General features: G+C 35.4%; 1 protein-coding gene across 1 annotated transcript in view; it reads left to right on the forward strand.

Annotated features, from left to right (window-relative positions):
* The window catches only part of CNGB3 (cyclic nucleotide gated channel subunit beta 3), a 155365-nt gene that overhangs the window by 13353 nt on the left and 128503 nt on the right, over nucleotides 1-13509 (forward strand). Inside the window, exon 3 of the mRNA XM_004766970.3 lies at nucleotides 1234-1360. Within this exon, the coding sequence (XP_004767027.1) occupies nucleotides 1234-1360 (127 nt within the window). The remainder of the gene's footprint in view (nucleotides 1-1233; nucleotides 1361-13509) is intronic.

The following is a 13509-nucleotide window of genomic DNA, read 5'->3' on the forward strand; positions in this document are numbered from 1 at the left end:
ACAGTAATGGTTCTTTGTATCCTAAGTAAAGTAAGGAATTTGGAGGTTTTTCATTTAAACATATAACTGTGGTTTCTATCTTCTAGCCAGAATTACTGTAATTCTGAAATAAATGTAGGTAGGAGATATATAATGAAGAAACTTGTTTTTGGAAATCCAGAGATTTCAGCTCTCTTAGTCATAAGCTTTTTTTTTTTTTAGTGAGTCCATTTTGTGATACCCCTTATTCCTGAAACATATTCCTGAAAAGTTTTTTACTTTGGAAGATTTAAATGGATCATAGGAATTTTCATATTAAAGGACTTACGTGGTAAAAAACTTTTGTGGAAGTAAGTGATCACACATAATTTATCATTTTTGTGAATCCAGATTTTCAATACTGGATTGGCTTAAGTTTTTCCAATTATAATGTATTACCAAAAATAAAAGTTATGATTTGAACATTGATTCTAATTTCCTAAGCACAGTACATCCAATTAAAAATAAATTAGAAACTGTAGACAATGAATAACCATTAAATTTTGTTCATTCTATTTCTTTGCTCCTTCTCTATTTTCTTTTTATATTAAGTCATTTACTTTCATTAAAATCTTCTCTATAATCCAAATATTTACCAGTGAATTGATTATTCTCTTGGCACACTACAATTTAAACTATTTTAATTAGAAATTGTATTTGTAGGCTTGAAGGGAAATCTTAACTTTTGGACTAAAAATGAAGCTAGTACATATTAGTTTGTATTGCTTATTCAGAAAAGATGTCATAGCTAAAGATGATCAAAACAAAACCAAAAATTTTGTTTCATTAAAAAACTAGAATGCAAAATTCTAAAATAATGTCAGTGATATCACTTCTCTCTGTTTTATTCTTCTGAATTTTATGAGGCTTCAGTTTCAGCCACAAATTATGAATAATACCATAGCAGAACTGAAATGTCTTTTGAATGATTATTCCTTATTAATCTCAGTTTAGCCAGTTTCAAAGAGAAATATACTAAATGAACCTTTTGCTGCATAATACACCAACTCTAAGTATACTTTTTATCAGCCTGAAGGTATCTACAAGTTAACTTCACCTGCAGGAGGTCCAACTTTGTTTAACAGGAATCCTAGGGGAAGCATTCCTATGACTATTTTGGAGTAACAATAAGCATTTTTGTAATTTATACTGTCCAATATGACTTATCAAGAGTGGCATATATTCTTCTGTCTAAATGTTCTTTCCTTTCCACAGATAAAATCTCCGAGAAAAATTCACTCAAAGATTTGACCCCAAGCCCTGACCATCAAAATGCAACAGAATCAAAGGGAGCAACGCCAGAGCAGAAAGAAATGGAAACTGGGAAAGAAGTCTTAGTCAGGTGAGAATTGAATAAAACTCACATTACATGTTAGATATATTGCTCAGGCTTCAGTGAAGAAATCAAATGTGTATTCCTCACTTTAGCTGAACAAAGGTTAGGACAACAGTAGTCACATAAAACAGAAGAACTGGCTGAAAGTTAAAGGTTGTTTCTGTCCAGTTCATTGTCCCTTACTAACTAGTCCTGGTCACTAACCAGGATCTCTAGACAACCATTTAGCTATAGGCCAGATCACACCAGCAAAAACATGGTAGTCACACTTCTGAGTCATTAATATCATCAAGGAAACAGCCTACATATTTACTAGACATGAATTTTTAAAAAGAAGAAATTGAACAGAATATATGATTCTTTTCCAAGTTCACAAAGAAACAGCCAATCCAATTCTGTAAATATTTTATTATTTAGTTGTTATTTCCTTTTATCTGCTAAAGAAAGTGTAGCATGATAACCAAGAATAATTACAGTAACAGGTAATCTTTATGCCACTGAAGAAATACAGTTTTATAAACACTTCCCATAAAATTATTGGAAATAACACAAAAGAGATGACAATTTCAATGTGAATAAGTAAATCCACAATAAAACACAACTAGGAGCCCCTTCATTTTGCCACTTCTTGGCATGCTATTATGTGCCTGCTGATCCAATTTGAATTGCTTAATTATAATTAATATAATTGCAATAGGCTTATGGAATAATAAAAGCATACTCTTATTTAAGAGGCAAGAAGACTTGTCATTTAAAAAGAAATTAGAAGTGCCTTTGCCTCCCCCTAAATCCCCCTCCCTACTTCTTTCTGAACATCTCCTACACTGTGTTAAACCATGTGCTGCCAATAGGAGTTACAGTGATAATCTAGGACACAGTGTATTGCAGACTGAACAATAGGCATCAGAAAGAGAAGGTACACTTTCAATAAATACAAATTTGGCTATTATGGAATTAAATATGAGTTCACTCTATCACATGCATATACATAAAAAGCTGTTTGACAAAAATTAAACCTGACATACTATTTAGGCCGAGAGATGTTTAAACTCTGGGTTAAAGACTAAAATCTTACAACTGAGCTAAGTAATTATTTATATTATTTTTATAACTGTTGGTGTTTATAGAATGATTTGCAATTCTTTTAGTGGGTCATTATTATCTTCACTTTACAGATAAGCAGTCAAGGCACATGGAGGTTAATTAGCTGGCCTATAGTAATAGGGTCAGCTCAGGCAAGATTGGACTGCACAAGACTCAAATTCCTCAGTGGAACTTTTTCCTCCCTCTCATGAATACACTTATTTCAATCAACAGCTTAACCTCCTGAACCAATCTCTCCTTCTGGTATTTATTTTAGTATACTTAATTTTTTTGTAATAACCAATGGTGATAGACATGTTTTCAAAGGGCTGAAGTGGAAGCCATAACTAACATTTTAGGGATATATTGCTCTTAAACCAAATCCATTTCTAGTATTGTACTCTTCTAAAATATGAAAATGGAAAACTTTCAGTTACCCAGAAAGTGGGTCAATCAGTGTATCTCAAAAACAGAAAACTCCTTGAATGATCCTTAATACCATGCGTGGTCTGTCTCTTCCCCTATTTTCCTAACCTTCTATTCCGGTCACAATGGCCCTAATTCAGTCTCTTGTACCTGTGAATTGATTTTTTTTTTCTGGAATAATTGATTGTTCTTTCTGCAATATAGGTGGCAAAGTGCCTTGAGAATTATTGACAAACTGAGTAAATCCAAATTAGCTTAAAACTCTTTCTTTGTTGTTAGATGGCTGGTCACACTTTTCCTCAGGAATGAGTGAAAACCAACTGCATTGAAGGAGCAACTTTAATGGGTCACTAAATGTTCTATTGTCACTTTTGACTAATATTAAGGGAATCCTAACATCCAAATACCATGTACAACTTTCCAAAGACTTCCTATTTCAATTTCATTGGCATTAATAGTACCACATCTAGAATCTTAGACAACAGGGTTTTTGTACATCACTAGAAAATATCAATTATAGGGTTCCTGGGTGGCTCAGTGGGTTAAAGCCTCTGCCTTTAGCTCAGGTCATGATCCCAGGGTCCTGGGATCGAGACCTGTATTGGGCTCTCCATTCAGCAGGGAGCCTGCTTCCTCCTCTCTCTCTGCCTGCCTCTCTGCCTACTTGTGATCTCTGTCTGTCAGATAAATAAATAAAATCTTAAAAAAAAAAAAAAAGAAAATATCAATTATAAAATGACTTCCAATTGTTAGTGTTATTTCACAGTACTCTCAATGAGTAAAGATCATTTTGGTATTTGCAGTTATCAAAAATCAGCAGTTTTTTTTTCTAGAAAAACATTAAGGATTTGATTGATTACAGGCAAAGGATGCTTGTGAGTGACTGCTTCTCACCTCAATTTTTTGAATTTGCAAAAAATTAGATTATTAATAAATAAATTTAAAAGTGCATTTCTTGCTCTAAGTTTATTTACATTACTTTCTACCTTAAGCCCCATATTGAATAGGGATCATGTATCTAGGCTGATCAATAAATATTGAGGAAAATGCATGTTGTGGATTTTGCTGTCTCTGTGTGTGAAGCACAGTTTGATATTATTGATTATACCTTTAATTTCTGTCACACTCAGAAGACAGTCAGAGGTGGATACCAAGAGAACTAACAGTATATATATACTGTACTATATTTACTACAGTGTATATAGTAAATCTGTGGATATATTCTATAACAGATTTATTGTAAAGAATTGGATCACATAATTATGGAGGCTGAGCAGTCCCAATATCTTCAGTCAGCAAAGCTGGAGGCCAAAGGGAGGCAATGGTATAGCTCTAGTCTGAATATGAAGGCCTAAGAACCAAAATTGTTGGTGTAGTTCCAGTCCAAAAACTGGCAGACTTAAGACCCAGAAAGAACCAATGTTTCAGTTTTAGTCCGAGGGCAAGAAGTCCTCAGCCTGCAAACTGGAAGAGATTTCTAAACATAACCCAACTACTCTGGCAAGCTGATGATGGATTTCCAGTCCCTAGATCTGTAAAAAAATAAATTTCTGTTGTTTACATACTACCCAGTCCCTAATACTTTTGTTAGAGCAGCTTGAACTAAGACATCACCATTCCCCAAACTCTTTAACATAGAGCCTCTGTAATGTTCCCTGTCTCAGATATTGTTTTCTAAGAATAAAGGAGTATAGATGTATGTTTAACCCGAATTCTGATATTATGTCTACTTAGCTATTTATATAAACACAGAAAAAGGTGAGTAAAGTTTATATTATTATTATAAAGATATAAATTCATAAAATAAAAATCACTTCTGTGATTTTTTTTCATCCATTCTTCAATAAAATTCTAAATAAAGCTTAAAACTAATTTTCTAGGGGCACTTGGGTGGCTCAGTGGGTTAAAGCCTCTGCCTTCGGCTCGGGTCATGATCTCAGGGTCTTGGGATGGAGCCCCGCATCAGCTCTCTGCTCAGCAGGAAGCCTGCTTCCCTCTCTCTCTGCCTGCCTCCCTGCCTACTTGTGATCTCTGTCTATCAAATAAATAAATAAAATCTTTAAAAAAAAAAACTAATTTTCTAGCTGCAGGAATAATATTTATCTCAAATACATGTCTGCCCAGGAGGAGATATTCTTCAAGATATCCGAGTATTATATGTCCACAGTTCTGACTAGAATCCATTTATATTAAACTAGCTTTCTTTCTTTATCCTTTCTTTTTATATCCTTTCACAACATTTTCTAAATTGTCTATCCAGGGAAAAGAAATTCTTTGCAAATCTTCCCTGAAAAAAAGCAACCAATTCATTATCTTGTCAGATGAATCATTTAACATCTGAAAGACATGGGGTTCACCCCTGGAAGGTCCCATTGATGCTATTTGTCCATTACCAAGAAAAACGGCCTGTTTCTGGCATTCCATCTCAGCACATTCTTATTTTTTAATATAAAAAAGTATATTTTGATGGACACTAATGAATAGCAAGCAAAAGAAGATGTGTTTTGCCTGGAAACATCAAATAGCTATGTCTGGAAAAGGAGACAGAGTTGAATGGCTGATAGGTTAAGTGGTTAAATGATGAACAAGCAAGTGAGTGAAACGTTCAGTGCCCGTGACTGGGGTGCACTGCAAGACTGACTTTTACAGTATAGTATATGACTTTTCATCACCATTGCTACCCATAATGCCAAGAAGGAAGGTTATTTCTATGAATAGTCTTCTTTGTTCATAATAGCAATCAGTCTCTATTTGGGTGGTTTTAAAATAGGCAATCATTTCACAGCAGGAACAATGAGGACAGAATAGAATTCAGAATCTTATCAGCACTCATAAACACTGCCGTTTATTGTCTTGTAGCTAGAAAAAGCAAGAATCACTGCAGTAAAGTTGCTTAAAAATCCATATATGATTTTATAGTTGAAATGGAAAAGGAATGTCAGATCTCAATTTTAACTAAAATAAAATACAGTTTATACTTGAATAATTTAAAAGCTTATGAAAAAGGAAATCAGTTACATATTTACCAATTTTATGTAATGCATAATAAAAAGGATAAACTGTTACTTTTAGCCCCAAATTAAAATTTTCCTTTGTGGTAACCAATAATAGGCATTATAATTAGGCATTGCAAACACTTTTAACAACAGATTGGCATCTGTTTTTAATAATAGCATCATTTTTAATAATGATTGTTAACTGCTATTTCTAGCAATATGGCAGACTAAACATTTATAGAAAATTCTTTGGGAGAACATAATTAAAAATACTAGATAAAATATAAAATCTACATTTGAATGTATGCCTGAGCTGGTGGGAAGTAATTCTATTGTTAGAAAGATTCACGAATTGGTGTTTGCTCTGAGAATTTATTCCAAACTTTTATGGCCTAGATCTGAATTAAAATGTGTAATCGATTACACAAAACCTAGGGTTAAACTATATATGAGGACAGGTTGGAGACTTCTCCATAAAACTAGAATTCTAAAGTGCAACTCACTGGAAGGTAAACTCTCCTCTAGAGAGAAATAGTCTTTGTCTATGTCCTGGCTCTGAGTGGGTAAAAAGGAAAGAATTTGAAATGGGGAGAGGAAAAGAGAGAAAAAAGAAGAGGAAAGGAGAAAAGAAAGGAGCAGAGACAAAAGGGAAGGAAAGGAAGAGAGAGAAAGGGAAGGAAAGAAAAAGAATTCTTAGTCATAAGCATTATTCAAATAAATCTGGAACCAGAATTCCCATGACATTTTGTATCCAGGTAAGAAAGACTGAGGCTATAATAACATATTTAAAATGGTTAGGTTTGGGGGTGCCTGGGTGGCTCAGTGGGTTAAAGCCTCTGCCTTCAGCTCGGGTCATGATCCTGGGGTCCTGGAATTGAGCCCCACATTGGGCTCTCTGCTCAGCGGGGAGCCTGCTTCCTTGTCTCTCTCTGCCTGCCTCTCTGCCTACTTGTGATCTGTGTCTGTCAAATAAATAAATAAATAAATAAATAAATAAATAAATAAAATATAAATAAATAAATAAATAAATATAAATAAATAAATAAAATCTTTTTTAAAAAATAGTTGGGTTTGAGAACTGAGATACCTGCTAAAAACAACAACAATATTTGGGAAGAAACAGTCTTTAAAACCATGTCTCAAAGAATGCACACAGATAAAGTTCTAATGAACAAGAATTCACAATCAAAAATTACTAGATACATCAGGAAACAAATCATTGTGAACAATATAGCAGAAACAATAAACTTCAATATTAGACTCTTAATATCTGCAAAGGGTAAAATGATCAAAAAGAATACATAAAATAAGTCAGTTGAGCACCCCACTCTTGGTTTCTGCTCTGGTCATGATCTCATGGGTCATGAGATCAAGCCCCAAACTGGGCTCTGAGCACAGTATGGAATCTGCTTCTCTCTCTACCTCTGCCCCTTCCCCCACTCTCTATCTCTTTCTAAAATAAATAAATAAATCTTTTAAAAGTAATATATTTAAAGAAATGGAAAAAAAGATTTAAAGTAAGGCAAGGAACAAGAAATTCTTAGAAAAGACAAGGAATTTATGCAACTGAACTATAGAAATAAAAAATATAATCCCTAAAGTTAGGAAGTCATTGGGCCAGTTGGATAATTAGACAGAATTGAAGAGTCAGTAAAGTCGATGATAGATTTGGGGAAATCACCCAGAATTGTACCATGGAGAGAAAAAGATGGAAAAATATGAGAGAGAGAGAGTAAGAAGCAGGAAGGAGAGTGTGAGGAGGCACAAAATGCATATAATCAGAATTCTAGGAGATAATAAAGCAAATGGTAGAGAATCAATATTCAAAGAGAAAATACAATTAATGAAAGATAGTAATTCTCAAATTCTGTAAACCAAATGAATACAAATCAGCATAAATAAAATTAGTTAGGGGCACTACCCACCATTAGTAGGTTAAGTCTCTGTCTTCAGCTCAGGTCATGATCTCAGGGTCCTGGGATCATCAGCAGGGAGACCACTTCCCCCTCTCTCTCCGCCTGCCTCTCTGACTACTTGTGTTCTCTCTGTCAAATAAATAAATAAAATCTTTTTAAAAATTTTTTAAAAATAAAAAATAAATAAAATCAGTTAATCCTAAATATATTCTAGTAAAAGTTAAAAGTGCAAAAGAAAAAAAAAATTTTTAACTTAGCCAGAAAGACAATATAGACTACCTAAAATAGGAGAAGTAAACTAACATCTGACTTCTGACATTGACAGTAACAATAGAAACCAATAGACAGTAAAATGACTTTATCAAGATTCAAAAAGTAATTACCAACCTAGAATTCTATACCTGGCAAATTATTCAGAAATAAGGGAAAATACAGGTATTTTCGGTCCAACAAAATGGAGTTTAGAAAAATTTTAATGTATACTGCAGAGAAAAGAAAAAGGATCTAAGAAGGAAAGACTCAAATTGGATTAGTCAAAGAACAGTCAGGGGAAAAAAAGAGATTATTCTAAATATTTCAAGAAGAAAGAAATTAAATACAAGGAATGTGGTAGGATAAAAATTGTTGTAAGAAAGAGTGGGAGGCGGGCGCCTGGGTGGCTCAGTGGGTTAAAGCCTCTGCCTTTGGCTTAGGTCATGATCCCAGGATCCTGGGATGGAGCTCGGCATCGGGTTCTCTGCTCAGCAGGGAGCCTGCTCCCCCCCTCCCCCCACCTCTCTGCCTGCCTCTCTGCCCATTTTGATGTCTGTCAAATAAATAAAAATAAAATCTTAAAAAAGAAAGAAAGAAAGAAAGAAAGAAAGAAAGAAAGAAAGAAAGAAAGAAAGAAAGGGAGGGATGCCTGGGTGGCTCAGCTGATTAAGCAGCTGCCTTAGGCTCAGGTCATGATCCCTGCATCCTGGGATCGAGTCCCACATTGGGCTCCTTGCTCGGCAGGGAGCCTGCTTCTCCCTCTGCCTTTGCCTGCCACTCTGTCAGCCTGTGCTCATGCTCTCTCTCTCTCTGACAAATAAATAAATAAAATCTTTATAAAAAAAAAAAAAAAAAGAGGGGCACCTGGGTGGCTCAGTGGATTAAAGCCTCTGCCTTCGGCTCAGGTCATGATCTCAGGGTCCTGGGATAGAGCCCCGCATTGGGCTCTCTGCTCAGCAGGGAGCCTACTTCCCCCCTTCTCTCTCTGCCTTTCTCTCTGCCAACTTGTGATCTCTGTCTGTCAAATAAACAAATAAAATCTTAAAAATATATATTAAAAAAAAAAAAGAAAGAAAGAAAGGCAGGGTGGGAGAGCAAAGTTCAGAGGTGGAGATACAACCCAAAAATTAGATAAATGCAGAAAGCAGCAGCCACAGCTTCCCCATGAATTGAAAACCAGAGACTAGCAGTAGAATATGGAGTTTGAACAAGGTTCAAGAAGCAGCTGTTGGTTCTGGGGAAGTATGCTCTAATTTTCTTTTCTTTTTTCTGGACATTTTTGTTTTTTCACATTTATATACACATTCTGTTACTTAAATGCTTACTTTAAATATACCTGATAATAAGAAATTCAGTGCACATTGTTATTCATTTTCTTTTTTTATGTTCTCCAAAAATTTATTTTCATGTCTGTTATTTGGTATTAAAAATACAGCTTCCATTTAAAAACAAAAGGGACACAGAAGTCTGGGTTCCAAAGTCAGGAGCAAAAGTTTAGTTGAATATTCCACATTATTAACTGAAATAGGTATAATTTCAAGAGTGTTATAATCTTTTTTTGCCAATGTGTTGTACATTGTGAATATGGTAAAATATGGGCATCAGCCTTGCTTTCATACCATTCCAGGCTCCAATCCTGGGAAACCAGTCAGGTAACTTAGAACATCCTAACAATATCAACCTTACAGGATTATTGAGAGAATTCAAAGCAATAGTGAGTGTAAAACACTTAGCACATTGCACGATGAGTAGGAAATAATCAGTAATTGACAGTGGTGGCTGACATTATTTTTGTGTGTGCGTGTGTTTTGTTAGTAACCATATAGTACATCAGAATCCACCCGACAAGGGATTCTCAAAAATAAGTTTCTCGGGCTTTCAACCACTCTTAGTAACATGGGAGAGTGTAAAAAGGAACAGAAATGCTATTGACTGAAAACAAACAATCCAGCACAGAGATTCAAGAAGTGAGCAAAGAGGGGTGGCTGGGTGGCTCAGTGGGTTGAAGCCTCTGCCTTCAGCTCAGGTCATGATCCCAGGGTCCTGGATCGAGCTCCGCATTGGGTTCTCTGCTCCGCAGGGAGCCTGCTTCCTCCTCTCTCTCTGCCTGTTTCTCTGCCTACTTGTGATCTCTGTCAAATAAATAAATAAAATCTTAAAAAAAAAAAAAAAGAAGTGAGCAAAGAAAATGCAAGCTTATGAATAAATAGAAAAAAAATTATACTATAAAATAATCACAATAATGTCTAAATTGGGGGTAAAAAATTGAAATAGAATTAACTATCCCCTCTACAGTGAGGTGATTGGCATACAAAAGAATTAAAAGTTTGACTAATTTTAGGAATTTTTAATTAACATGTTAAAATGCCTTTGAAAAAACCTAAATTAGTTAAAGTGGAGTATTTAACCTTCATATGCTATATTTATATGGTTTTAGTACCAAAGATAGTAGATGAGAGAGAGAGAGAGAGCACACAAACAGTTCTGCTAATTACAAAATGAAATTCATAATTCCATACTCCTAGAGAGAGTGATTTTTAAAATACTTCTCTTTGTTTATTAATAGAGCAAATATTTTAAAAGTTATTAAAGATATACTGTCTTTGAACAACATAATTAACAAATTAAATCTAAAGGACATTTGGAAAACCCTTATATAAATTCTTTAATAACTGTATTTCTTCAAAAACTGAAGAATACAGTTGATTTAAGCTTACATAAAACATTACAAAAATTCATGATATAGTATGCCAAGGTACACTGTCAAATTTCCCAGGATATCTTTAAAAATACAAATGTTTGCCTTCTACCCCCAACAATTCTGACTTCTTTGGTCTGGAGTGAGTCCCAGGCATTAGTATGCCTGAAAACCTCTTCAGGTAATTCTATTATATATCCAGGATAGAGAAACATTTCACTAGAGTATAAAGTAAGACTGACAAATTTTAAAGATTTTATATCATATTGAATTTATTTTCTAACTACATTGTCATGAAGTTAGAAGTTAATTTTTTAAAAACTAAAATTTGGAGAAAAATATCACATAATTAAAATATAGAACACACTTTTTTAAATTAAATTGATTTATTTATTTTCAGAAAAACAGTATTCATTATTTTTTCACCACACCCAGTGTTCCATGCAATCCGTGCCCTCTATAATACCCACCATCTGGTACCCCAACCTCCCACCCCCCCGCCACTTCAAACCCCTCAGATTGTTTTTCAGAGTCCATAGTCTCTCATGATTCACCTCCCCTTCCAATTTACCCCAACTCCCTTCTCCTCTCTAACACCCCTTGTCCTCCATGCTATTTGTTATGCTCCACAAATAAGTGAAACCATATGATAATTGACTCTCTCTGCTTGACTTATTTCACTCAGCATAATCTCTTCCAGTCCCGTCCATGTTGCTACAAAAGTTGGGTATTCATCCATTCTGATGGAGGCATAATACTCCATAGTGTATATGGACCACATCTTCCTTATCCATTCGTCCATTGAAGGGCATCTTGGTTCTTTCCATAGTTTGGTGACCATGGCCATTGCTGCTATAAACATTGGGGTACAGATGTCCCTTCTCTTCACGACATCTTTGGGGTAAATACCCAGGAGTGCAATGGCAGGGTCATAGGGAAGCTCTATTTTTAATTTCTTGAGGAATCTCCACACTGTTCTCCAAAGAGGCTGCACCAACTTGCATTCCCACCAACAGTGTAAGAGGGTTCCCCTTTCTCCACATCCTCTCCAACACATGTTGTTTCCTGTTTTCTTAATTTTGGCCATTCTAACTGCTGTAAGGTGATATCTCAATGTGGTTTTAATTTGAATCTCCCTGAGGGCTAGTGATGATGAACATTTTTTCACGTGCCTGATAACCATTTGTATGTCTTGATTGGAGAAGTGTCTGTTCATATCTTCTGCCCATTTTTTAATATGTTTGCCTGTTTCGTGTGTGTTGAGTTTGAGGAGTTCATTATAGATCCTGGATATCAACCTTTTGTCTGTACTGTCATTTGCAAATATCTTCTCCCATTCCATGGGCTGCCTCTTTATTTTTTTGACTGTTTCATTTGCTGTGCAGAAGCTTTTGATTTTGATGAAGTCCCAAAAGTTTATTTTCGCTTTTGTTTCCTTTGCCTTTGGAGACATATCTTGAAAGAAGTTGCTGTGGCTGATATCGAAGAGATTACTGCCTATGTTCTCCGCTCGGATTCTGATGGATTCCTGTCTCACGTTGAGGTCTTTTATCCATTTTGAGTTTATCTTTGTGTACAGTGTAAGCGAATGGTCGAGTTTCATTCTTCTCCATATAGCTGTCCAGTTTTCCCAGCACCATTTATTGAAGAGACTGTCTTTTTTCCACTGTATATTTTTTCCTGTTTTGTCGAAGATTAATTGACCATAGAGTTGAGGGTCCATATCTGGGCTCTCTGCTCTGTTCCACTGGTCTATGTGTCTGTTTTTATGACAGTACCATGCTGTCTTGGTGATCACAGCTCTGTCTTGATCACAGCTCTGTAATAAAGCTTGAAATCAGGTAACATGATGCCCCCAGTTTTATTTTTGTTTTTCAACATTTCCTTCGCGATTCGGGGTCTCTTCTGATTCCATACAAATTTTTGGATTATTTGCTCCAGCTCTTTGAAGAATACTGGTGGAATTTTGATTGGAATGGCATTAAAAGTATAGATTGCTCTAGGCAGTATAGACATTTTAGCAATGTTTTTATTCTTCCGATCCAAGAGCATGGAATGGTCTTCCATCTTTTTGTGTCTTCTTCAATTTCCTTCATGAGCGTTCTGTAGTTCCTCCAGTACAGATCCTTTACCTCTTTGGTTAGGTTTATTCCCAGGTATCTTATGGTTCTTGGTGCTATAGTAAATGGAATAGATTCTCTAATTTCCCTTTCTGTATTTTCATTGTTAGTGTATAAGAAAGCCACTGATTTCTGCACATTGACTTTGTATCCTGCCACGTTGCTGAATTGCTGTATGAGTTCTAGTAGTTTGGGGGTGGAGTCTTTTGGGTTTTCCATATAAAGAATCATGTCATAGGCGAAGAGAGAGAATTTGACTTCTTCATTGCCAATTTGGATACCTTTTATTTCTCTTTGTTGTCTGATTGCTGTTGCTAGGACTTCTAATACTATGTTGAACAAGAGTGATGAAAGTGGGCATCCTTGTCTTGTTCCTGATCTCAATGGGAAGGCTGCAGGCTTTTTCCCATTGAGGATGATATTTGCTGTGGGTCTTTCATAGATAGATTTGATGAGGTTCAGGAATGTTTCCTCTATCCCTATACTTTGAAGCGTTTTAATCAGGAACAGATGCTGGATTTTGTCAAATGCATTTTCTGCATCAATTGAGAGGACCATGTGGTTCTTCTCTCTTCTCATATTAATTTGTTGTATCACATTGATTGATTTGCGAATGTTGAACCATCCTTGTAGCCCAGGGAGGAATCCCACCTGATCATGGTGG

This window comes from Mustela putorius, unplaced genomic scaffold (genome assembly GCF_011764305.1).
Source record: "Mustela putorius furo isolate JIRA1106 unplaced genomic scaffold, ASM1176430v1.1 tig00003846_pilon_pilon_pilon, whole genome shotgun sequence".
NCBI classification, from domain to species: Eukaryota; Metazoa; Chordata; class Mammalia; order Carnivora; family Mustelidae; genus Mustela; species Mustela putorius.